This window comes from Tursiops truncatus, chromosome 2, assembly GCF_011762595.2.
Source record: "Tursiops truncatus isolate mTurTru1 chromosome 2, mTurTru1.mat.Y, whole genome shotgun sequence".
Lineage (NCBI taxonomy): Eukaryota > Metazoa > Chordata > Mammalia > Artiodactyla > Delphinidae > Tursiops > Tursiops truncatus.
This window is the reverse complement of record NC_047035.1, coordinates 9279887-9307750: the sequence shown is the minus strand read 5'-3', so window position 1 is coordinate 9307750 and position 27864 is coordinate 9279887. Positions and strand designations below refer to the sequence as shown.

Here is a 27864-nt window from a genome sequence, read left to right as displayed (position 1 = left end):
GTGCTAGTTTTGTGGAAACTGATGCCGGTGACCTGGTTCCCTTCTACCCTCTCCTAGTGCAGAAGGGGCCTGGCCAATAAGGCAAACCACGCCTCTTGTCCACGTTTCATTTTTGCAAATGCTTTTCCGGGTTTTTCTTTTTTTCTTTTTTTTTTTTTTTTTGCCGATATTATAGAGTTTTAAAAATGTATCTCATTTAAAAAGTTTGCATTTTCTCAATTCCTCAATTGGCCATTTGCATTTCCTTTCTGTGAACTTATCTGAGCCTTCCCCTATTTTTCCAGTGAGTTGCTCCTTTTACTTATTGGTTTGTGAGAATTCTCTTTATATTCTGGAAACGAATAGTTTGCTGCATATTTTTAGTATCTTCTCATTTTGGTCCTTCTTTGTTTCCTTAATATATTGCCATTAGAAGATATACTTTTGGGCATCTCAAGATGAATCAGTCTTTTTATTTGCCTTTTGCTTTGTGTACCATCTCTAAGAAGATTGTCCCTATCTAAGGATCATAAATATATTCGCTGTGATTACCTGCTAATAATTTCATATACGGTGTTTATTTTCTAGCGTTAGGTCTCTCCAAGCCATTTGTAACTTTCTTGTGAAAAGTGGAGGAGGGGAATTTCCTCTCACCCCCACTAATCTGAAACTCTTAAATGCATCTAACCCTGCTTCTCCTTCTTACCACAGTTACAATGGAAAGAGAATCCTTCCTCCCCTCAAGGGCAAGCCATCCACTTGGGTTCTCACCTCTATGCCTCCCTTTCTCAAGAACTGCCTTCAGTTGTACCTTACCTGTCATCATCACCCCTTCCTTCCCTCTTGGATCACTTCCATCAGTACAAAGACATGGTTTAATTTCTTCCACCTTAAAAAAAAATACCTCCATCCTTTGAGGTAAGATGAAATAGTTTGCAACAGGACAGAGCTACAGCCAAGCCATAGCAAATCTGGATAAAAATAAAAATTGTATTTCCCAAAGCATTAGGGAGCTATGGAGCAACCAGGACCAGAGGAACTAAAATTCTGGAGAAGGGGAGACTTCTCAGAGGTGAGCATCTGCAAATGCTTTTCCCTTCTGGTCATTTGATGATTCTGGGTCCAGGCTAGAGGGTGAAATAAGGCTGGGACACAGGGCTGGTGTAGAGTGACAAAACTGGAGGCTTGGGGGGCCACAAACATCCAGCCAGATTCCACTCGAGACGAAACGAAGCAGGACCCTATGGTTCTTACCCCCCATGTCCTCCATCTGCCTTTTGTCTGTAGAGAAACGTTAGTCAAAGAATAAGTTTAATCAGAGAAGAGAGAAAATGCAGAAACAAAGGAAAACAGTCAAATGAGACCAAATAATAATAGTTTAGTCATTAAGCAAAGTCAAGGACTTTATTTCCTCCTCAAGGGCTACAGATAATATTCTGAGCCATATCCTTTGAGCTGTCTTATAGATACCAAAGCCACCTCCAGGTGGAAGAAGTTAACTACATGATGACCAGACTGTAGCCGTGACATAAGCTGCCACAATTCCGAGAACTGGCCTCAAGGAAATGGGAACAAACCGACCCTGAAACTGAAGATTAACTGTACTTAAAACAATCAAGATGATGCTGGTCAGACCACCGATGACCAATTTCAAGATGACTGTCAGAGCTGACTGTGCTGTTTCTGCATGTAGCCCCCTCCCTCCGCCTATAAAAGCTCTTGCCCGCTGATTGGGGGGAGGGGTAGTCAGCCTTTGGACACGAGTCCGCCCTTCCTCTCCCAGCTGCCAGCCTCTGAAATAAAGCAAACTTTCCTTTCCACCAACCTTGCCTCTTTATTGGCTTCAGAGCAGTGAGCAGCTGGACCTGTGTTTGGTAACAGAGATATGTGTTGAATTATGAAGCTGTGTGACGTAAGAGGCTGAAAAACTAAGCTGAAGACCTCTGAAAACAGACTAGAATTCTCTGGAGTCTCTTGAAAAGACAAAGGCTCACCAGGGGTTGGAGTGAGTTCAACCTGGTAAGAGCTGAAAGTACGGGAGGGAGCAATGAACTGACATCAACCATCAGGCATCTGTGACTGCATTTTTCCTGAGGACACTGGCTGATTCTGATGCATTTGGCCAAAGTGGAGACTTGAGGGACCTCATACTTAGACCAGTGCCCTCTCCCCAAAGGGCTTTTAGAATAGAAACGGACCAGGGCAGGATGCTGAAGAGCAAAGCCAAGCCCCGAAAGACAGAACAGAATCTCCTGCGGTCTCTTTGCGCTGAGACAAAGCCCCACCAGGCTCTTGACTGAGAGCCACACTATAGACATAGGGTGAACTTGAGGGAGGTAGACTGATGCTCACTGGAACTGGAACTGGACCTTGATTCAATTCTCTTCTTATCAGAAGTAAGCTGTTCGGTATCTCACTCTATCTGCTCAGCAGAGGAAACAGTTAACTCCATCTGGGGGAAGACAATACTATCTAGAACTTTTCCGGGATTTTATACCCACTATTTGGTATTCACTTAAAAATTACTCCCAAAGAAAAAACATGTAATTGAAAACCAAGTGAAAAAGCAGACTATAGAAGCAGACCCACTAGTAACCCAGAAGTATCAGAAAAGAACTTTAAAATCACTGAGGAGTATGTTTAAGGATACAGAAAGAATGATGGACAAAATGGTTCGAAAGAGATTATCAGAGAAGTTTCAAATCTATAAAAAAAAGCATCAAATGAACATTTTGGACCTGATAAATATAATATTTGCAGTTAAGAAATCAACTTATTGGTTTAAGAGCTGATTAGACACAGCAAATGACAAGATTAATAATGAACTGTAAAATAAGCCGATAGGAGACATCAAAATTGAAGCTCAGAGAGGAAAAATGTTTAAGCCTCAAATAAAGCAGAACAGGGCATAGGAGGCATGGTACACAATTTATAAGGTGTAGCAAAGTGTAATTGGAAGCACAGAAGAAGAGAGAGAGAATGAGAGGAATAACTGAAGCTATAATGACTGGGAATTTCCCAAAATATTAAAAAAAAATAGAGTTAAGTGAATTTTTGGATGTAGGGACAATATACATAAATCAGTTGCTTTTTGCTATACCAGCAGCAAACAAATATAACACAGAGTTTAAAATAACACCACTTAAAATAGCATTAGTCACATACTTAAGAACAAGTTTAATAAAAATAGAGGAAAATTAAAGACAACCTAAGATATGGAGGGGAGGGACACACACTATCCTGAGATTGTAAGGTCCAATATGGTATGGATGTCAATTCTCTTCAAACAGACCTATAGATACAACACAGTCCCAATCAGAATCCTAGCAAGCTTTCTGGAGGAGAGGGATGGTAATAAACTGATTCTAAAATTCATATGGAATTGCAAAGGTTAGAGAATAGCTGAATTAGGGTTCTACAGAGATACAGGACCAACAGGGCATGTGTGTATATGTACATATATGTATATAGAAAGAGATTTATTATAAGGAAATGGCTTACATGAATATGGATGTTGGCAAGTCCAGTATCTGCAGTGTGGGCTGTCGGGCTGGAGACCCAGGAGAGCCAAAGGTGCGCAACCTGGAGAGGCAGGAGAACCAATGATGCAGATGAAGTCCAAAGACGGTCTGCTGGAGAATTCCTCCTTGCCTGGGGAGGCCAGCCTTTTCAGTCTATTCAGGTCTTCAGCTGATTGGACGAGGCCCACCCACAATGTGGAGAGCAATCTGCTTTACTCAAAGTTCACCGATTTAAATATTACTCTTATCCCAAAACACTGTCTGAGGTGACACATAAAATTAACCATCACATTATCCAGGCAATCTAGACGGAGAATAAAGCTAGGAGATTTATACTACAAGATATCCATACCTATTTTAAGGCTATAGTAGTTAACAATGTGCTATTGACACAAGGATAAAAAAAAAAGAATGGAATAGAAAAGAAACTCCAGAAACAGACCCGTACATATATGTTCCAGATTTATGACAGAAGTGATAATACAATACAGGAGAGAAGGGATAGTCTTTTTAATAAATGGGATTAAGTTAATTTGATATTAACATGGAAAAAGATACTCTAGATCTTTTCCTCACATCACATACAAAGATAAATTGCATCTAAATATAAAAAGTAAAACAATAAAACCTTTAGAAGAAAACAGACTATATCTTCAATTCCTTGGAATAGACAAAACTTCCCCAAACGCTCATTCTTCAGTTCCATGGCTGCGTCGAGTTTCTTTTATCATCCTGCCAATTTAATACTGTTGATAGTTTGAAACAAGCAGAGCTGGAACTTGGATGTTTTTGCCTGTAATACTGCCTGAACCATCTCCATCCAGTCCATTTCTAGGAATCCCTGATTACTGAGTCACTCTTTTGTTTTATCATTAGTTCAAACGTTTATCAAGTGTGTACTTATGCCATTTCCTTTCCCAAACACTGTCATTGCTCCTGATCAACTTGATCAAAATCAACTAGTTGGATTGGCATCCTTGCAATGAAGCATCAGCATCCACCTCCCCACACATACCACGACCATATTCTCATCCTTCCTCTTATGATGAGCCTGCATCCTCAGCACTGGCTAATCCTCATTATTCTCTGACCTCCAAATACATCCTGAATGTCCCCTCTCCATGTCTTTATTCATGCTGGTGAACAACCCCATCTGTGCCATGCTGTTTCCAGGCTATCCGCCTCCAGTGTCCTGCCTGCCTTGGCCAATTTGGGCTCAGTACATGGGAGGAGATGAGCAGAATATGCAGAGATCTTGGTGACCAAGACCCAGCCTTCCAAGTCCTGCTCAGTGCCCATCTGCGGTCTAGAATCATCCCCTTAGGCTGAGTGCCCCAGCACCAGGACACCTGGACTTAAGGTTTGTGAAGGGCGCCCTCCGCTGGAGGAGGATAGCATTGGGTCCAGGCATGACTACACTGTCTTTTTTTTTTTTTTAACATCTTTATTGGAGTATAATTGCTTTACAATGGTGTGTTAGTTTCTGCTTTATAACAAAGTGAATCAGTTATACATATACCTATGTTCCCATATCTCTTCCCGCTTGCATCTCCCTCCCTCCCACCCTCCCTATCCCACCCCTCTAGGTGGTCACAAAGCACGGAGCTGATATCCCCATGCGATGCACTAGCTATCTATTTTACGTTTGGTAGTGTATATATGTCCATGCCACTCTCTCACTTTGTCACAGCTTACCCTTCTCCCTCCCCATATCCTCAAGCACAGCAAAGGAAACCATAAACAAGACCAAAAGACAACCCTCCGAATTGGAGAGAATATTTGCAAATGAAGCAACTGACAAAGGATTAATCTCCAAAATTTACAAGCAGCTCATGCAGCTCAATAACAAAAACAACAAACAACCCAATCCAAAAATGGGCAGAAGATCTAAATAGACATTTCTCCAAAGAAGATATACAGAGTGCCAACAAACACATGAAAGGATGCTCAACATCATTAATCATTAGAGAAATGCAAATCAAAACTACAATGAGATATCATCTCACACCAGTCAGAATGGCCATCATCAAAAAATCTACAAACAATAAATGCTGAAGAGGGTGTGGAGAAAAGGGAACCCTCTTGCACTGTTGGTGGGGATGTAAATTGATACGGCCACTATGGAGAACAGTATGGAGGTTCCTTAAAAAACTACAGATAACTACCATACGACCCAGCAATCCCACTACTGGGCATATACCCTGAGAAAACCATAATTCAAAAAGAGTCATGTACCAAAATGTTCATTGCAGCTCTATTTACAATAGCCAGGACATGGAAGCCACCTCAGTGTCCATCAACAGATGAATGGATAAAGAAGATGTGGCACATATATGCAATGGAATATTACTCAGCCATAAAAAGAAACGAAATTGAGTTATTTGTAGTGAGGTGGATGGACCTAGAGTCTGTCATACAGAGTGAAGTAAGTCAGAAAGAGAAAAACAAATACCGTATGCTAACACATATAAACGGAATCTAAGGGAAAAAAAAAAGGTCATGAAGAACCTAAGGGTAAGACGGGAATAAAGACACAGACCTGCTAGAGACTACACTGTCTTTACCAGGCTCTGCCCGGAGCTATCCTGGAGAGATCAAAGGGCTTCCCAAAGACTTTGGTGATACCCACCCTGGAGAGTGAATCCTTCAAATTGCAGGTACCAAAGATGGACACTTGGCCAGGAAACATTGCTGTATCTCAGACATGATATGGGCCTGCTGAAGGACAATGGTCCAAAATTCTGTTCTCATAGCCCGCCAGTGATCTTCCTTCCATGCAGGTCCAAGGGGCCCGGGATGGAGCCCATGGCATGAGAAGGGAGATCAGTGAAGCACTTCTGTTCATTTTCAGTGGCGTGAGGTGGGGATGACAGTCTCTAGCTCATGGAGTTGTTGGGAGACGTAAATGAGAGAACACATGTACAGTGCCTCATGTGGCATAGATGCTCTGCACGTATTGACCAATTCTGCCCCCACCCCACAGACAGCCACATACCTGCTCATCTTGGAGTGAGGTTGAGAATACTCGTACATATCTGTGATATGGAGTGACAGAGATAAATACTAGTTGCATTCGTGTTACAAAGGGTGGACTGATGGATTTTGCTCAGGAAGGGGACAGGTCTGGGAGCATAGCTAGGACCTGGCATTTTGCGAGTACTCGCTATGTGGTAGAGGCACTGCTCTTTACACACCATCTCATTGCATCCTCAGAGTAACCCAGTGGGGTTGGTGCTTATAGCAGACAGGCTCTGGGGAACCCCCTTGAGCCCTGACTCCCGATATCCACATCCTTGTATAATCCGTCACCCTCCTGAGTGTGGGCAGGACCTGCTCCTAACCAATAGAATATGGTAACAGATGTATGTGATCGTGTTATTCAAGACCGTAATGCCCCTCGTCTCCTACGGCCACTCCAATCCCACGATAGAAGGAAAAACACCAGGGGAGGAGGCGGAATTGCTGTGAAAAGAGGCTCTGCCTCTACAGAAGCTGCACAGTGAGCTCCTCAGACGCAGGCATCCTATGTGCCACTTACATCAGCCTGCCCAGAGGAACAGCGTCATCTCATTGCTCATTCTCAGATGCATAAGAATCACACTTGCGGTTTTCAACAAGAAAATGACCATATTCACGTTGCATTCATCAGAAGCCCAGGGTGCTTACCACACGGGCCTGCCTCTTGTGTCTGTGGCCTCCTGGCAAAGCAGAGCTAATAAGATGACCAGGCCAAGCGGGTGCTCCGGACCCCATGGTCAAGGATAGGGTGTGCAAGATGGCCACACACCCTCCCTCCTGTGGCCTGGTTTCCCTCACACTTTATACGATCCCGATTGCAGATGCCCCTGGGGCACTGGCTCATTTTCTGCGGAGAGGGAGCCTGATCTGCCCAGGAGGTTCCTTGGCCAGCTATCTCCAGGGGCAAGAATCCACTGAGCTCACTACCCCAAGGGTTCGCGATTGGGGTCCTGCTGAAGGAATGGCCCCGGGAAGATGCCCTGGAGTAAGGTCAGGGCGGTCCCTGCCAGCTCAGAATCTGGAGCTCGGAGGTTTGCATAAGGCCTGGCAAGAGCAGAGGATGCCAGCGATAGGCTGCGGAGGCATCAGCGGAAGCAGGGGAGCGTTGATCTTAAGGAACCAAACTGCCCCTGCGCAGCGGCCTGGGGTGGCTCTCTACCTGGGGAGCTTCTTATCCGCCGGCCCCTGAGGCTCCCGACTCCGGTCCGCGCACCTCCAGGCAGGTGGGCCCAGTTCCTCCGACTCCTGCTCTGTGGCCCCGCCCCTGCCTGCCCCCAGAGGCAGAGGGCTCCTCCCCGCTCTGGCTCTGCCCCTTATTCAACCCCCTCGCACCCTCACACCTGGGCTCGCTGGTCCCTGCGGCCCCTGCCAAGGCTCACGGGCCCCGCCCCCAGGATCACCAGCCCCACCCCACTCGGGAGCCAGTCCACCTAAGGAGACTGAACACCTGGGAGGTTCCATGTGTGCCTCGAGGCCTGCGCTGGGCACAGCCTTGCAATGGAAGCAGAAGCTTCTCCGCCCCTTGGGTCGCCCCCATGCTGCCTGTGGTTCCGGAGGCCGGGCATCTACGAGGATGAGAATGGAAGGACCTGGGTGACTGTGGCCTTGCGGATCAGTCCCTCCCACAGAGCTTGGGGCAGGGGCTCCCCTGGCAGCACGGTGAGTCGTGGGACATGAGGGGAGGCAGCAGAAGGGTGGTACATGGACTTTAGCCCGTGGGGGCGCTGCATATTATGCAATGAGGATGCAGTTCTCACTGGCGCTGGAAAACTCGGCCTGTGTGGGTTTGAGCGTGCTGACCAGGAGCCCCTGCCTGGAGGGGCCACAGGCAGAGCTTATCTACAGGAGATGAGGCAGTCCTCCGTGGGGAGGCTGAGAGAGAGGTAGCTCAGGGCCTAGTGTTGCCCCTAGTGCATGCTGAAAAGGCTTCACACATCCGGCGGCTATTCAGGTGGGCTCTGCGGGATGAGTAGGAGTTCTCCAGGATCAGAAAGGAGACAGGACAAGCAAAAGCAAAAGCATTGCAATCTAGAGCAGCAGGTGGGCCAACAGTATAAAATTTACCTTGGCTTCAGGCTCCTCACCTGCAAAATGGGAATAATCTACCTCTGTGGAGGTCACAGACACAGTTCACCATCTGAATGGCCTGGGCGAGCATTTGAGAGGTAACACATTCTAGAATTCCACCTTGGAAACTGATTCAGGAGCCTTGGGTGGAGTCTAAGGCCCTTTATGTTTTAAAAGCTCCCCAGGTGATAAGGATGATCACTCAGATTGGAAACAGCTGCCCTAAACTAGGGGTTTGGATCACAGCCCATCTTTGAGGGACAAAATATAAATACTTCAGGGTAATATGGTAAATACTTATCCAGGTATTAAATAAACAGTTCACGGTCATTTTAAACAATATAACACATTTCCTAGCTATCTTCAAACAGGTAATCCAGAAAATTTTTTGTTGAGAACACTGAGTCTTTTCCACCCAATAAAGTATGCAGAAAATTCTGGACAAAACAGTAAGTTTTCAAAAAGCATACAACAGTGTTCAATGGGAAAAGAATGGATCCTTCAAATAACTTAGCCATGAGTGGGGGAGGGGAACCTGGAGGCTGAGCATTGCTTTCACAATTTGAAATGATTATTTCTGAATAGTAGATCTGGGTTTTCACATGCAGTCTTAGGATAGGAGATGGCTTTCTGAGCATGATCGAATGCAAGGGTCAGCAAACTTTCTGTAAAGAGTCTGATAGTAAAAATTTTCAGCTTTGCAGATGGTAAAGACTCCATAGCAACTACTCAACTCTGCCCTCTAGTGCAAATGCAGCCAAAGACCGCACACAAAGGAAGAAGTGTTTGTTCATTTGCAATAAAGCTTTATTTACAAAAGCAGGTGGTGGGCCAGATTGGGCCCATATTGTGCAGACGCCTGATCTAAAGACAAATTCCAAAGGGAAAGAGATTTTGCCGCATAATTAAAAATATCCCTCTTGCAGAACCAGCTCATAAAGTTAGGACAACAAACTGAGAAAAATAACTTGCAACATGTATGACTGATAAAGGGCTAGATTCTTAGCTCGGAAAAATGTTCAGCACAAAGACAAATACTCTGATAGAAAACTCTGTAAAGAACTTCCCATTTAGTTACAGTCTGGTGACTTTCCCTCATTTTTATACCTTTCTGGATTGGCTGATTTTTTTTTTTTTCTTTTAATGTTCACAACAAGTAGTGATGGCCACAAAATATTTTTAAGGGAAAACCCATCACTCCCAGATCCTGAGGTCTATGGATATCTTATTTTTATTTATTTTTTTAGATCTCTTATTTTTAGAAAGAGAATTTTTAAAACTATGGAAGTGGCCAAGACAGAGGGCCAACAGAGTAATCAGTGTAGGCCCGATGTTGCGGACAGGCTGGAAACAGAGGCTAACTTTTCAGGTTGTGGTGGGGTGAGTGGGATGCAGGTCAGTGGGAGGATGGTACAGAGGAGGCCTGGAGAGAACTAGTCCAAGGAAAACCCCCAAGTGATGGTGCCAAGGCTCTGGGTGTGGGATTCTAAAGGCATGCCCATCGACCTGTGGTCTGGGCAGCCCACCAGCCGGGCCAGGGGATCCAGGACCCTGGTTGTGTGTGTGCAGCGCAACCATCCCTGATGTGCCCCCTCCTCTCTGGTCCCTTCAGCATGAAATCAGCGTCACAGTCCACATGTGGCAGATGCCAGTGCACCCCCAGACGCCCAGGTCCCCCAGCCATCTGCTCGTGTTCGGGCTGCCCCCCAAGTGGGAGCTCTACCCCGGGCGAAGGTACCAAGCAACGGATTTGAGACTCTGGGAAATAGTGGACCATGGCCAGGCAAGTGCATGGTGGCCCAGGTGAGGGGGATGGGCATTAAGTAGTGACCGTAGGTGTGCAAAGTGGGGCAAAGGATAGGAGGGATCCCTTCCCCGGGCCCCTAAATCCACAAACCCGGGTTCCCATCTGCTTCATTTGGATAGAAGAGCGTGTCCCAGGGGCTCTGATCACTGCTCCCCCGTTCTGCAGATCAACTCCATGGAGCAGCTGATCCTAAGACGTCTGCCAAGTGGGAGCCGCTGACGGGGCTGCTGTGTCAGGCCTGGAGCCTCGCAATGCGGACAGTGGACACTAGCAAGGAGGACGCCCCTCTTTACGGGAAGGCAATGCTGGTCACCTTGCCCTCAGGCTGCTCCCTGAGTTTTTCTTACATAGCCACCCGTTTACGCCCCCTCCCAACCCCAGTGGATGTGATTTCCACTGTGGACAGACCCTTAGTATGTTCACAAAACACTGAATAATGGTCATCATTTAATTCTCAAAAGAATTCTCTGAGGTGTACATATTAACATCCCGTGTTACAGATGAGCAAACAGGCTCTGAGGGCTGGAATGATTTCCCTGAAACCACAGAGCCTGGAAATAGCCGTGATCAAGCTTGGATCCAACGAACGTGGATCTCTAGGTCTGGCCGTGGCACTGGGGCGCCACAAGTCCAGTCAGTGGCAGTGGCCTTCAGGGACCCTGCGTCGACCCACAGAGCCTTCTTCCTGAGACTGGCAGCAGCTCGAACTGCACGGAGGGCCTGGAGCGGGGCTTTTGCCCTCCTACCCCTGGTCCTGCTCTGACGGGCCACCGCCCGGCTCTTCTGAGGTTCCCTGACCGTCACCCGTTGTCTCCTCCCAGGCCCTGCTGGCCCTGTGATATTTATGCACTTGTTCTTTGGTTTGCACACCTACCAGGGCCTCCTCATGGGGTCGGAGGCAGTGGGCCCCCTGTCCACTCTGCATTTCCCATTTCCCTCCGTCTGCGCTCAGGGTGACCTGCCATGGCTTCTCTTCCCCCTTTGTGTCCCTCACGCCGATCTTCCAGGTGCCACTCCCCCAAACACCTCCCCTCCATGCCCACCAGACCCAGTGCCCAGCCAGAGCCCCGAGCCTCCAGTGCAGCCTAAAATTGGAAACTTGCCCTCGGCCCTGCTTAGCCTCAGGCAGGGAGTGGCTTGAAGAGCGCCAGGTCTGGACTTGACACTCAGATGCGCCCTGGAGGTCACTTTTGCTGACGCTTTGGCCGGGAGTAGATCAAGTGCTGGGCAGGCTGTTAGCTCCTGAGCCTCAGTTAGCCCATCTGCGCAAGGGGCATGTGGAGCGACGGATTTGGCCTGTGGTTCTCCCGCCCCATCAGTCCCAGGAAGTGATGCTGGTCCCTGAAGGTCGCCTCCCAGTGCTGGGTAATTAAACGTCATTGCTCGTTCTTCAGCCTTTGTGCGGAATCGGAGCTTAGCTTAAACTGGTTCCTAGTGTAGCAACGCGGCAGCTGACACTGAAGGTAGAACTGCAGTTATCCCTTTAGTGTTTTTCCAAGCAGGGAAGGAAGTTGGGATTGGCCCATTTCAGCAGCAGGACGTCGGCAGAGGGTAAGGGAGTGGAGGGTGGGCTCTTCGTGAGGCTGGGCTATGAAAAGGCAAAGACTGTGGCAGCTGCAGCAGGAGATCCAGTAGCAGGCGTGAGCTTTCACAAGGGGTGATGTTCCCGCTTGTCCTGGGTGAAGAGGGCAGAGCCCTTGAGCGGGGAGGGGTGAGGCAGAGTCCGGGGCCCTGACGGGTCTTGCCCTTGGAAGCAGAGGGAGGAAGAGGACGGCGTGGATGCAGGACAGGGCAGTAATTTGGTGACGGCAAGATGAGGGAATTTGCTCCCTCACACCCGTCATGAGAAGAGATCACCAACAGATTAAAGTCCTAACCTTAAAAATGAATCCGTAAAATTACTGAAGAAAGCGCAGGGGAGTATGTTCACGATCTTGGGATAGAAAACACCTTAAACAAGACAGAAAGCAAAAGACAGTGTGAGACAATTAACTTTCTCAAATTCAGCATTTTCTGTGTGACAAGATGCTAAAAAAGCAAGGGTGGAAATATCAGGACTAGATACAAAGCACTAGAGTGCAGAATACATAGAGAACTCCTAGAACTCCCTAAGAAAAGAAAAATGGGCGAATGCCAGGAATGAGCAATTTACAGAAGAGGAGACGCCCAACCTTGGGAAGTGCAGGTTTCAGAATTCAGAAATGTGTATCCTCGATTTTGGCAGAAGTCAAGCCTTAATGTTGTGGGAGTGGATCGTTATAGACACCCTGGAGGTTTGGTGGACAATTCAGAAGCATTTATCAAGTTTTAAAATGGCACACAGAGCCATACCTAGAGTATTTACCAAGAGCAGGGTTTCTAAGCTCAGCGCCGTGGACATTTGGACCAGATAATTCTTCGTCATGAAAGGCTGTCCTGTGCACTGTAGGATATTTGGCACTATCCCTGGTCCCTGCCCATAAAGTGCTGGTAGTAGCCCTTTGCCAACCCACCCACCAAGTTGTGATTGCCAAATGTCCCCCCGCCCCGGGAGGGGTGCAAAATTTTCCCCAGTTGAGAATCACTGCCCTAGAAAAACACTTGCATGCATGCAGAAGAGGGAAGGGGAGGGAGTGCTGTGGTCACAACTCAAGTCCCGCAGTGGAGGAGTGGTTAAGGAAAGGGAGACCCGAGAGCAGGGGCTGGGCTGAGCCCCTTCCACTTAGAAGCTCCTGTGATCTGACAAACTGGCTCTTCAGAAAACCCTCCTCCCCTCAGCTCGCCTTCCCCTCCCCTTGGCCTGAGATGGGTGGGGGCATGTCGGATGCAGCCTGCAGCCCAGCCACACACAGGGAAGGATTCCAGGAGACATACTGGGCAAGACTTCCCTCCTCCCTCCCCTTCCTGCCCCGACTCTGGGGCAGGAAAGGCAGCAGGCTCTCCTCTGCTTCTCCTAGGTCATGGAGCTCTGTTGCTAATATGCTCGAGGACAAGAAAAATCTGGAAATCCTTTCACAGGATGGCAGCCTGGCTGGCAAGGGTGCCGTGCTGCTGCGGAATCCAATTGCAAATGTCAGAAGCCTTTGATCTCTCTCCGTGTCCTTGGAACAAAGTCTAAGTCTGCCCTCCCCTCCAGGAGGTAGCTGTCTCAGGCCATCCAGGACAGAGGTTTGGCATGTGAGAGAGCAAAGAGAGCAGAAACACACAGAAATGTTTAAAATCACTCCGGGGGCATATCCAGGAGTGCTTGCACCCACGAGCTCGAAGTCCGCAGTGCGGTCTCCTCCATCCTCTGCGCGGCTCCTGAATGCATATCTCCATGCGTTCATCAGTGGGGTGTGGGTCTGTGGTGTGGGGTCCTGGAGTCTGGGTCTAACACCTCTTGACAGTTTGCTTTGGTGCAGGTGAGAATATAGTTCTCAGTTCCATCTGCCCAGAGCTGAAGACTAAAAGCAGCTACTAGGGATTATGTTAATGACTTCGGGTGATGGACACAGGAGAGGTTGTCCCGCAGAACACAGGGAAAAATATCTTTTTGTAAAGGATGATGGGCAGCAACAGGTGGTTTAATTAGTATGTATAGGAGCCTCGTATGTCAGCATCACTCACCATGAAGGATGCTCTCTGCAGGAGTGTTCTCCCTCCACTCGGCCAAAACCAGGGGTCATGTTTGAAAGCCTGCACTACCCTTGTTGCCTACACACTGACCAATGGGAACAGACGCTGGGCACACATCCTGGGATGCCTGCGTCCTGGCTGAGCCCAGGCCTGGCCCTTCCCAGGCCCTTCCCACTGGACATCTTCCTTCATGGGAACGATTAGATGTTATGTGCCAGATCTCTCTGCCCCAGCCATTTTTTTTTTTTTTTTTTTTTTTTTGAGGTACGCGGGTCTTTCACTGTTGTGGCCTCTCTCGTTGCGGAGCACAGGCTCCGGACGCGCAGGCTCAGCGGCCATGGCTCACGGGCCCAGCCGCTCCGTGGCATGTGGGATCTTCCCGGACCGGGGCACGAACCCGCGTCCCCTGCATCGGCAGGCGGACTCTCAACCACTGTGCCACCAGGGAAGCCCCCCCGGCCATATTGCTCATCTGTGTGTCTGTTTCTCTTCGTGTCTGGGAGCTCCTTGAGGGCATTTGGCCAAGTTCCACAAACATTTACAGAACCTCAACTCTGGGCCAGGCCTATGCTGAGTTGAAGGAAAGAGAAATGGGCAGGAATTCATCCCTGCCCTCAAGACTGAGCACATACCCAGGGGACTGTGCATCAGGGCTGAGTGCAAGGGAGGCCTATCAAAGTGTGTCAAGAGAAGGAGGGGGCGGGTGTCATGCAGCTGGGGGATCCGGGGAGGCTGCCTGGAGGAAGAAGCAGCGTAGAAGAATCCTCACCGTTACACCACGCCCTGCCATCCTCACAGCACTTTATGTTACAGAGTCAAGGTGGAACAATGTGATGTGAAAGCTTGATCCTTAAAGCAAGCCCAGGAGGCAGGTCAGGCCCCGCCGTGTCTATTGTTCTACGTGAGGAACTCGGGCCTCAGCAATGTGCCCTGGTCCGTAGTTACCTGTGGCAAAGCCAGGGCTGGAGCTCAGGTCTCCCAGCTCCCCATCCCGGCTTTTCTCCTCTGCCCCACCAGGCACAGTCTGTGGGAATGGAGAGGAACGGACAGATGCAAGAGCAGCTGAGGAGAGAGAATGGACAGAGTTTGGTGACCGAGCAGATGTGCGAGGATGGGAAAGCTAGAGACAGGTTGCCGCTCAGGGTCAGTGGTTTGGCCAGCGGGGTCCCGAGTTGGGAACATGCAAGGAGGCGAGGCAGAGATCCAGGGTCAATCAAGCCATGAGTTGGGTTTGGGATACTGAGTTTCAGATGCATGTGGGGTATCCATGTTGAAATGCCCTGGACACATGTGTGGGTCTAGAGAAAGGTTTGGGCTGAATTCATAGGTTGGGAGGTCATCATCAGAGGTCATTGCTGCCAGAGGAGAAGAGAGAACTATCTGGAAGAGGTCAGCAAACTCTATACAGGGCCACACAGTATTTTTGGCTCTGCAGGCCACGTGGCCCTTGTAGCAACTCCTCAACTCTGCTATTGTAGCATGAAAGCAGCCATGCGAGATGCATAACAAATGGGCGTGGCTGTGTCCCAATAAAACCTTACTTACAAAAACGTTCAGCAGGCCAGATTTGGCTCCCTGGCCATAGTTTACTGATCCCTGATCTACAGAGCAGGTATGACAAGCAAAAAGAAAAATGCCAGATTCTTAGGATGACAGAGAAAGAATCAGCAAAGAAAACTAAGTAGAACCAGTCCAAAAGGTCCATGCTGGAAGGCAGCCAGCTGGAAGAGAGAGAAAAGTGTCTATGCAGAAAATGAGAAAAGGAGTGTAAAAAGGAAATATAATCTTCCTCTTAAAGATAGCAAATGGCTGAGAAAACAAGGCACCATCTTTGGCTGCCCAGGTACGCAACCCCGGGGACACCACCCGTTCATAGTGTGAGGGAACGGTGCCCCCCAGCGCTGTGCATGATGGTGGCCTGCTCCCCTCAAATGATTTATAACCACACAGAACATAACAAGTACAAGATAATGACCAAACACTAGAAAACACCACCACTGACAGTAAGTCCACAGGGACCTTGACCCTTGGCATTTCACAGGGCATCGTGCTGGTCACTCTATTGAAGACTTCGTGCTACTTGACCTGATGAGCAGGAAGTGGTCGGCACCCCAGCTGCCCTCATAAGATACATGTGTATCCAGAAATAGGAGTTAACACCCCCATGAAGGTTCAGTGAGGTTTTAGGGGCTTGTGGTTTGTGGCAGGACAGGACATCTCCTCCAAGCTAGAACATGGCCTGCTTGAAGCGGGGCCCAGAGCAAGGGAGGGCTCTGCCACGGATCTGTCCTGCCATCAGGACCAAGTGATGCAGCAGCTCCGAAGGCAGTTTTCTGGTTCCCCGCTACGTGGAGCAGAGCGGCATTCTCAAGTGCAGTTCACGCTGCCCTCAAAAGCCAAGGAAGCCCAGCCAGTGCCAGGTCTCTTTAACAGTGGGAGACGAGAGGCGAGGGGAGGGGAGAGGTGTGAAAACTCCTTTAGCAGGATACCATTCATACAGCCCCTGCCCCGCAAAAAAATCATAAAATGATACCACATAGTTCATTAGGTATATGTAAGTATAGATACAGAGAAAAAGGACGACAATGATACATCCAGAAATAAAAATAGGAGTTAGGGGACCTCCCTGGTGGTGCAGTAGTTAGGACTCCATGCTCCCAGTGCAGGGGCCCAGGTTCGATTCCTGGTCTGTGAACCAGATCCCACATGCATGTCGCAACTAAGAGTCCACATGCCACAACTAAGGAGCCTGCCTGCTGCAACTAAGGAGCCCGCGAGCCACAACTAAGAAGCCCGCCTGCTGCAACGAAGACCCAATGCAACCAAATAAATAAATAATTATTTAAAAAAAAATAGCAGCTAGTACACCTGGGTTTGGGGTGTGGTCAAATTTGTAATGTTTTATTTTCTTATAAGGAAAATATACTTATGTCTCACTTGTGCAATTAAAGTTGATATTAAAGAACTGAAAAACAACCTCCCACCAAAAAATAATTACAGGTGGTTCTCCACCTACTTATCTTCACTGCCAGTACCTCTTCATCTTCCTATTGCCTACCTGGACTAGAGGGTGACAAACTGTAGCCTATGGGCCACCAGGCCCCTGTTTTTATAAATAAAGTTTTATTAGCACACATCCACGCTCACCTTTATGTATTGCCAGTGGTTGCTTTCAACACGACAATGGCAGCTGTGTAGCTGCAACAGAGACCTTTATGGCCCACAAAGCCAAAAAGCTTTACTATCTGACCCTTTACAGAAAAGGGCCTCTGCCCTAGATGCCTTCATCGGTTTCTCCGCATCCAGGCCTGTGCCTCTACAGGAGGTGAGTCAGATGCTTCTTGGCTTCCCCAAGGCCCCTAGCACAAAATTATCTTCCTGGCCAGCAAGGCCTTTCTCAGGAACACGGGGCCTTGTCCGCCCCTGCCGGGCCTGCTTGGTGTTCCCCCCAGCTGAGAAGCCCACCCCTCAGCTCTCAGCACAGCTGGCACCGTCACCTCCGGTTCCAGCCCCAGTGTCGCCGCCTCAGGGGGGCTTGCTTGATTGGCCCACCCACAGTCGACCCTTCCTGCATCCCTGCTCACTGCCCTCTGTTAATCACCATCAAGGCACTTCCTTCTGGGCTGGGATGTGCACCTGCCGCGTGCATCTAGCTCAGGGCCAAGGACTGAGCTGAATACACGAATACTGGGAGCCAGAAGTAGGACGGATCCTGGCACCCTCTGGGCCACACACTTACTAACTTGGGGCAAGTAACCACACTGCTGAGCTTTAATTTTTCAGTAGGAAATCGGGGATAGCAAGAGTACTTACTGCTTTGTGGGGTTAAAAGGAGATTGTTAATCATGTATCACACTAACTAGTCCCTCTCTGGACAGAGGAGGTGACCAAGGTGCAGAAAGGGGCTGGTGCGACTCATTCCTGCAGGAACTTAGTAAGTTGGGGCTGAAACCCCAGCCTCATGACTTTTTGTCCTGCGTTACAGGCCGTCAGCCTCGCATTGCCGACCAGTGGGCTAATTACACCGAGCCTTTTGGAACTGAAGGATAGGGGTCCCCCATTATCCATGCGGCATATGCTCCAAGGCCCCCAGTAGATGCCTGAAACCATGGATCGTACTGACTCTCTCTATATTATGTTTTTTCCTATATGTACATACCTGTGATAAAGTTTAACTTATAAATTAGGCACAGTAAGAGATTAACAATAACTAATAACAAAATAGAACAATTATAATATACTGTAATAAAAGTTATATGAATGTGGTCTCTCTCTCAAAATAACTTACTGTAGATTTAATGCCTTTTCCATCTTTTTTTTTTTTTTTTTTTTTGCGGCCTCTCCCGTTGTGGAGCACAGGCTCCGGACGCGCAGGCTCAGCGGCCATGGCTCACGGGCCCAGCCACTCCGCAGCATGTAGGATCTACCCAGACCGGGGCACGAACCCGCGTCCCCTGCATCGGCAGGCGGACTCTCAACCACTGCGCCACCAGGGAAGCCCACCTTTTCTATCTTAATTAAGCGTTTATCATGTACTGTGGCCCTAACTTTTGTAGTTTGAGTTGCAGCAGCAAAATTAGCACGAATTTCTTTTTCCTTCTTCACAATTTCATGGATAGAAGATTCCTTCTTACTGTAGAGCTTAATGGTATGATTTTTTTCTTTCGTTATTGAGAACTTTCACCTTTTTACTTAAATGAAGCACTTTACCGCTTCTCTTTGGTGTATCCAAATTGCCAGCATCACTACTCTTGTGCTTTGAGGCCATTATTAATAGGATAAGCGTTATTTAACACAAGCAGTGTGATACTGCAACAATTGATCTGATCAGCAACATGGCTACTAAGTGACTAACAGCTGGGATATGCTGGAAAAGCGATGATTCATTGTCCTACACAGGACAGTGTGAGATTTCATCAAGTTACTCAGAATGGCCCACAATTTAAAACTTATGAATTGTTTATTTCTGGAATTTTCCATTTAATATGTTCTGACCCCAGTTGACTGTGGGTAACTGAAACCGTGGAAATCGAAACCACAGATAAAGGGAGACTCCCGTGGCTGTGTACATTTAAAGAATGCTGGGATTAACGAAAAGTCAGGATGCGATACTTACAAATCTCTGTCTAAAAGGATTTCTAGAAACGTGAGAGGGAAAAATGCATAATACCGAAGTTTTATTCTTTTGTTTATATATACAAAGACCTGTGTTTTAAGTAGCTACAAAGCTGACAATACAGTTTTATTTCAAGTTTACCTTTTCATTCTGTGGTATTAACACCTGGATAAATTCATTCTTAGGTAGCTTGAAGCAACCAGGGATGGGGGTGCCTGTCACCTTGCTAAACAGTCTCCAAGGGAAGTAGAAATGTTGAAAAAAGGCAGCTGTAACTTGGAGCAAAAATCGACCGAATTATTTGTGATTATATATGTCATGTTTTTTAAGGTGAGCCCCTCAAATAAACCAATTGTTTGACTCTTTTTTAATAGAGCAAATTGTATTGTTCTTGCAATATATTTCGTCTCTCTCTTTTTTTTTTTTTTTTTGCGGTACGCGGGCCTCTCACTGCTGTGGCCTCTCCTGTTGCGGAGCACAGGCTCCGGACGCGCAGGCTCAGCGGCCATGGCTCACGGGCCCAGCCGCTCCGCGGCATGTGGGATCTTCCCGGACCGGGGCACGAACCTGCGTCCCCTGCATCGGCAGGCGGACTCTCAACCACTGCACCACCAGGGAAGCCCTATTTTTTATTTCTTTAGCTGAAGACCAAGTCATTCCTCCCCTCCTGTTTAAATAATATTAATAAAAATAACAGGTATTGACATCTGGTTCGTCCCTCAACTTTTTATGATTCCTTTTTTTAGTAAGGTAAAACTATCTTAGAAAGTTTAAAATTTTTTCCCCTTAAGAACGCCGTTAATGATACTTTCCACTCAACACAGAAAATTTCATAAAGGAGGAATATTACAACTGATCGGATCTACTATGTGCCAGACACTTTCCAGCTTTTAGCTGATTTAATAGTCACAATGACATTCTGAGATAGGTTTCAACGCACCTATCTTACTACAGTGAGGAAACTGAGGCTCTGAGAAGTGAGACATTTTACTGTGGGTCTGAGTAAGAGGTGGACTGGGCTTCCATCCAAGCGTGTTTGTTTCCAAGTCTGTATAATATCATGGTGACTAATAAGAGCATGGACTTCAGCCAGGATCCCTGTGTTTGGATGCAGGTCTGCTACTTACTAGCTCTGTTAACTTAGAGCAAGGTAGGTAATCCCTCTAAGCCCGTTTTCTTGTGTGTAAAGGAGGCATCATTATAATAATATATCCCTGAGGGGTAGGTTCTCAGAATGGCTCTTACTTAGTCAAGCAGGCTTGCTTTCAGTCCTGGGCCTCCTCCTGGCCTTGGCCCTCTCCTGGAACACCCCAGGACATTTCTCAGCAGACCGAGTCTCACTTGATTTCCAGAAAGTGTTCCTTGATGAGTCCTGTTCGTTTGAACTCTCTCTCCCCTCCTCCCTCCCTTCCCAACTCAAACATTCTGAGCAGGTGTACTAGGAAGAAAGGAAGCAGAAAAAGAAAGAAAATAGAAAACCCGAAATTAACCACAGCAGCTCCGCCTCCTAGGAGAGATTCTTCTTGGAATGATTCATCCTTTATTTAGCAAAACACTTTGATGGGGCATTGAATTCAGAAAAGCTAGCCCTAAGTCAAACAGAACCAAGTTGTTCTGCATAATAAGGTAAGAATGTTAGCATTTCAAAGATTAGTTATAAGAAGGGAGGGGGGGGGGGTCTGTGAAGGAGGGAAGAGCCCAGAAAGATGAGGTGATGGGCTTAGCGCGGAGGGGCTGGTAATGCTCTAACAATGGCTAAGGGGCTTTACAAAACCAGAGTGTTCAATATCCCACTTTAAAGCATAATCTGAGTGTTGAACCAAAAACCTCCCCAAACCCTCAAACTTAACTCCAAGCATGCCCCCAATGTCTGTCACCTGCAGCCCTCTGGTAAAGGAATGACAGAGGTGCCCAGTGGGAGGTGGGGTGATATGCATGGAACAGGAATGGGATGGATGGGAGATTACCCATAAACCAAGGAAAATCAGCAGATGCTAGAACTTGAAGTAAGGGGTGATGGGCAGATGTGTGACCCCATGAAATCTCTGGAGGGGTAGTGAAGTGTTATATGGAGGTCGGGGGGGGGGTTCGAGCTAAATTAAATCTTGTCTATGAGGATGGGGTGCCCCGGGTGACAAACATACCACATCAAACACAGGGGATTTCACAATGAACCAGATGGGATTATCAAATTATGATCCAAGTCTATTATTCTTCTATAAGATATGCTAAATATGTGTGTGTCCCTTCCAGGACGAAGACTTACTATGGTTATCCATGGCCCTCAAGAGTCATAGGATCAGTAGGAATGACACACTCAGATATTTAACCCAGTACAATCCAACCAAAAAGGTGGGAAAATGGACATGGCTTCTTGGTGCCCTTGGTTGGTGGGCTGATGAGGCCAGTGTTGAGGGGAGGCACCATCCAATCAGAGCAGCACAAAGTTCCCTAGATTTTAGGCTTTTTGGCTCTCCAAGTTCACAGGCCCAGGTAACTGGCATCTTAACCAATGAAGCTGCTGTATAAAGTCCCGTATCATCTGGACCAGGTGCCAAAGTTGAGTTTATAAGTTTGATTACTGAGAAGTGCAAAGAGCTCTCCCATATTATTGAAATGTTCCATTTAATAGTTTCAAGGGCTATTGATTTTTCACCTCAAAACCATGAATGTTCAGCATTTTCTTGGAAAATTTCTCACTACAATTTATAAATTGTGTTTGCCCTAGGAGGTTCACTCACTAAAACTAGGAGGACTCACTCACTGACAATGACTTAACTGGACTAGTTCAAGATAACTTGTTTGGTATAAAGAGATGGGGGAGAATCTTTTAGAATTAGTATATTTCTAAAGACATTTCCCCTTTGTATATAAACTTGTTTTGTAAGCAAAATACAGTGACACTAACAAAGTGGCTTTAAAACACAATAAGGATCAGGGCAATTTAGTAACAATGGCATTGTTTCCCAATCTCCTCAAAGCCCCTCACAAAATCCAGCAGAGCAACAAGGATAGAAATAGAAAAATAGTGTAGAAAGTAGAAATAAATCAGTAGAAGAAGGATTCTTCCAAAGGCGTCGTGAAAGTGATGGATATAGGGGACAGGCAAAGAAGATCCAACATATACATAATAAATCCCCCCCCACCCCCCAACCTCAGAAAAGTAAGGCTGTGGAGTAGAATATACAAAACTATTTTTTAAAAACTCTCCTGAAAATAAAACAAACAAAAAATAACTTGAACCTATGTATTTAAAAAGGACATGATGTACCTGGGACATACAACCAAGAACAGTCAACTCCAAGACACAGTCTATTCAAATTATCAGATTTTATAGAATTGAAATCCTTTGGCATAAGGTAAAATGACCAAGTAACTTATATGGGATTAGACCTTCATGGTATACTTTTAAATTAAAACATAAGGGCATAAATGGAGTAACGAGGTACAGATACCCAAGAAAGAAAATGTGAGCCAATAATGATTTTATTCAGCCAAAGTGACCTTCAATTATAAAAGACATAAACTGTGATGAAGTTGAGGGAATCAGGGAATATTGCTTCTGTGTGCCCTTCCTGAGAGATCTACTAAACAATAAGTTTCAGACAATCAAGATTCTTTAGAGAAGCTTTTTGTAAGAACTACTTGTGAGCACTGAACATACGTAACTGTAGAATGAAGACTAGCAGGCACAAGGGTGAAAAATACTATGTTATATCCTCCAGTAATGAAGACATAATTCATCTATCAAAAATGGGGTAAGCAGGGAAAAATTATGTAGAAAGTAAGCTTGCTGGTTGCCTCAAAGGTATTATTTAGCACTAAATGGATATCACTTTAGATACTTTGGGGAGAGGAAGGGAGGGGAAGAAGAGGTTACTAATTTCAATAATGTTCATAGTAGGGAACCAAAAGACCTGCACCATCCAACATGGTAGCCACCAGACATACATGGCTATTTAAAATTGTTATTTTTGGCCATGCCACTCAGCATGTGGGATCTTAGTTCCCTGACCAGGGATCGAACCTGCTCCACCTGCAGTGGAAGCACAGAGTCTTAACCAATGGACCACCAGGGAAGTCCTGGCTATTTAAATTTTAATTAGCAGTAAATAAAATTTAAAATTCAGTTTCTCAATCATATTAGCCACATTTCAATTGCTCCATAAGCTATTACATGTAGCCAGTACACCTTCCACATTAGAGAACACAGATACATAACATGTCCATCATTATAGCAAGTTCTTTGGACAATGCTACAACAGATAGCATTTTTAAAAGAAGGAGTAATAATATTGCCCTAAGATATTAGTATAAAGGTAACCATTGAAACAAAATACCCAATCTATGGTATTTTGATTTGGCAGCCTAAGTAGATTAATACAGACAGCAATTCTCTCCATACTAATATACAGATTCAACACAGTCTCTATCAAAATACAAGCTGACTTCTTTTCAGAAATTGACAAGCTGGTCTTGAAATTCATATGGATATTCAAGGAATATGGAATGTGGAGTAATGAAAACAATCTTGAAAAAGAAGAACAGAGACTTCCCTGGCAGTCCAGAGGTTAAGACTCTGCTTCCACTGCAGGGGGCACGGGTTCAATCCCTGGGAACTAAGAGCCTGCATGCTGCACTGTGCAGCCAACAAAAAGGAAGAACCAAGTCGGAAGACTCACATGTCCCAATTTCAAAACTTACCACAAAGACATAGTGATCAAGACAGTGTGGTATGGGCATAAGGACAGGTATGTACATCAATCAGATAGAACTGAGGATCCAGAAATAAACCCTTACTTTTACAGTCAATTGACTTTTGACAAGAGTGCTGAGACAATTCAGTGGGAGGAAGAAGTCTCTCTAACAAATGGTGCTGGGGCAACTGGCTATACACATGGACCCCTACCTCACAACATACATAAAAATTGACTCAAAGTGGACTATATACATTAATGTAAGAGTTTAAACTTTAAAACTGTTAGAAGAAAATGTAGAGTAACCTTATGACTGTGAAGGTTAGGCAAAGCCTTCTGTGATATTGGTTGGCCAAAAAGTTCGTCTGGGTTTTTCCATAACGTCTTACTAAAAACCCAAATGAACTTTTTGGCCAACCCAATATAATATCAAAAACACAAGTGATGGGCTTCCCTGGTGGCGCAGTGGTTGAGAATCCGCCTACCGATGCAGGGGACACGGGTTTGTGCACCGGTCTGGGAAGATCCCACATGCCGCGGAGCGGCTGGGCCCGTGAGGCATGGCTGCTGAGCCTGCGCGTCCGGAGCCTGTGCTCCACAACGGGAGAGGCCACAACAGTTGAGAGGCCCGTGTACCACAAAAACCAAAAAACAAAACAAAACAAAAAAACCCACAAGTGATAAAAAATAGATACATTAGATTCATCAAAATTTAAAAGTTTTGTGCTTTAAAGGATACCATCAACAAGTGAGAGGACAATATACAGATTGGGGGGAAATATTTGTAAATTTTATCTGATAAGGAAGTTGAATCCAGAATATATAAAGAACTCATAACTTGGTAATAAAAAAGAAAATAACCCAATTTTTTAAAGTGGGCAATAAGTCATGATGACTTAATGTACAGCAAGGTTACTATAGTTAATAATACTGTATTACACATTTGAAATGTGCTAAGAGAGTAAAAATTATTTATCATCACAAGAAAGAAATCTATGTATGAGGTCTGATGTTAACTAGACTTACTGTGGTGATCTTTCCAGTGTGTACAAATATCAAATTACTACGTTGTATACCTGAAACTAATATGTTTTATGTCAATTAAACCTCAACTAAAAAAATGGGCAAAAGATCTTAATAGCTCTTAATAGGCATTTCTCCAAAGAAGATATACAAATGGCCATGCCATTTGATTTCTGATATACAAAATCAGAAGTACAATGAGATATTTTATACCTTCTATATGGCTAGAATCAAAAAGCCCAATACCAAGTGTTGACAAGGATGTGAAGAAATCGAAACTCTCATACACTGTTGGTGGGAATGTGCAGCCACTTTGGAGAACAGTCTGGTAGTTCCTCAAAAAGTTAAAAAAAAGTTACCATATGACTCAGCAATTCCACTCCTACGTATATAACCAAGAGAAATGAAAACACGTGTCCACACAAAAACTGTGTGTGAATGTTTGTAGCAGCATTATTTATAACAGGCAAAAAGCAGAAATTACCCAAATGTCCATGATTGTATAAAATGGGGCATATGCATGTAATGGAATATTATTCAGTCATAAAAGGAATTAAATACTAATATACACCATAATACGTGTGAACCTTGACAATATTATGCTAAAGAATCCAGTCACAGAAGAAGACATACTGTATGATGACATTTATACGAAATACCCAGAATAGGCAACCATGGTGATGGTTGTAAAACTGTGAATAGACTAAAAACAAGTGAATTGGACACTTTGAAAGAGTGAATTGTATGGTACGACAATTACATTTTTTTTTGGCTGTGTTGGGTCTTCGTTTCTGCGCGAGGGCTTTCTCTAGTTGCGGCGAGCGGGGACCACTCTTCATCGCAGTGCGTGGGCCCCTCACTGTCGCGGCCTCTCTTGCTGCGGAGCACGGGCTCCAGGCGCGCAGGCTCAGTAGCTGTGGCGCACGGGCTCAGTTGCTCCGCAGCATGTGGGATCTTCCCAGACCAGGGCTCGAACCTGTGTCCCCTGCATTGGCAGGAAGATTTTCAACCACTGTGCCACCAGGGAAGCCCCGTCAATTACATTTTAGTAAAGCTGTTACATAAAATATCTATATAAAAATTTAAAAAGAAAATAAACACTCAAAAGAGCTAGAAAAGGAACAACAGAAACAAATATAGAACTAAAGAACTAAAGATAAAAACAGACATCAATGATATAGAAAACAAACGAACAAAACAACAGAATTAATAAATGAGTCCAAAAGTTGGCTGTTGGGGAAATAAAATAGACAAACCTAATTTTACTAGATGGGATAAAGCACAAAAAAGACAAAATGAGAAATGACAAGGGGCAATAATAATCCAGAGAGAATATTAAAATCCCAGAGACTATTTTGAATAACTATGAAAATAAAATATAAAACCTAGATGAAATGGATCCTTTTCTAGGAAAATTTATTTAACCAAAGTTGAATCCAGTATAGCTAAAAAGCTTAAACAGCCAATTTCCACCGAAGAAACAGGAAGTTGTAGAAGTGCTCCTTCCAGAAAAGCACCAGGCTTGAATGGAATTCTCCCAAGCTAAAAAAAAAAGATAATCTTAACGCAGTTTACAGTAGTACAGGGTAGAACAAAAGAAAAGCCTCTAAGTTATTTTTATGAAGTGAATATAACTTTTATGCCAAAATCTGACAAAGATTGAGAGGGGGGAAAAAAGAAAAAAATTCAGACCATTTTAACTATGATGCAAAAATTTAAAATAAAATATTAGCAAAGAGATCCACCAATACATTAATGCGTTATTCATCATGATCAACTGTGGTTCATTCCAGGAATGTAAGAAAGAGTCAATACCCTCATATCAATATAATACTAATAGAGTTTAATAAAAGTATCATCTAATCATCTCCTTAGACTTCAAAAGGCATGTAACAAAATTCAATACCTGTTCATGTTAAAAATTCTAAAATAGGAATTGAAAGATACTTCTTTAACTTGATAAAATATAAATATTTCAGCTGCAAAGACAGGATCATACTTAACAGGGAAACTCCAGAAGCCTTCCCAATAAAGTTAAGAAAATAAAAGAATGCCTATTACTACTTATGATAGCTTTGGAGATATTAGACAAGAAAAAGGAACTACAACAATAAGAGTTAAGAAGGAAGAGGTAATAATATCTCTACTTGCAGATGCTATCACCATGTATCTGGAATACCCAAAGAATAAATTAAAACTACTGTAAATAGTAGGATATTTTAGCTGGAGAGGGTGTGGAGAAAAGGGAACCCTCCTGCACTGTTGGTGAGAATGTAAATCGGTGCAGCCACTATGGAAAACAGTATGGAGTTTCCTTAAAAAACTAAAAATAGAGTTACCATACGATCCAGCAATTCCGCTCCTGGGCACATATCCAGAAAAGACGAAAACTCTAATTCAGAAGGACACATGCACCCCAATGTTCACAGCAGCACTATTTACAACTGTCAAGACATGGAAGCAACCTAAATGTCCATCAACAGATGAATGGATAAAGAAGGTGTGGTATACATACATACAATGGAATATTACTCAGCCATAAAAAAGAATGAAATAATGCCATTTGTAGCAACATGGATGGACCTAGAAATTTTCATACTAAGTGAAGTCAGACAGAAAAAGATAAATATTACATGATATCACTTATATGTGGAATCTGAAAACTAACACAAATGAACTTATTTACAAAACAGAAACAGACTCACAGGCATAGAAAACAAACTTACAGTTACCAAAGGGGAAGTGGGGGGGGGATAAATTGGGAGTATGGGATTAACAGATGCACACGACCATATATAAAACAGATGAACAACAAGGATTTACTGTATATCACAGGGAACTATATTCAACATCCTGTAATAAACTATAATGGAAAAAAATTGAAAAAAGAATATAGATATATACATATAAATATATGTATAACCAAATCACTTTGTTACACACCTGAACTAACACAATATTGTAAATCAGCTATATTTCAATTTAAAAAATAATAAGGTATTTTAGTAATATAGCAGAATATAAAATTGACATACAGAA

The 27864-nt window shown here is 45.1% G+C and overlaps 1 protein-coding gene across 1 annotated transcript in view; it reads left to right on the top strand.

The window, feature by feature from the left end:
• The window catches only part of TCL1B (TCL1 family AKT coactivator B), a 92564-nt gene extending 72811 nt beyond the window's left edge, over positions 1–19753 (top strand). Inside the window, exons 3-4 of the mRNA XM_019918382.3 lie at positions 691–8177; positions 10198–19753. Of these exons, the coding sequence (XP_019773941.2) occupies positions 8016–8177; positions 10198–10392 (357 nt within the window). The 5' untranslated portion in view covers positions 691–8015 and the 3' untranslated portion in view covers positions 10393–19753. The remainder of the gene's footprint in view (positions 1–690; positions 8178–10197) is intronic.
• The last annotated feature ends 8111 nt before the right edge of the window (positions 19754–27864 follow it).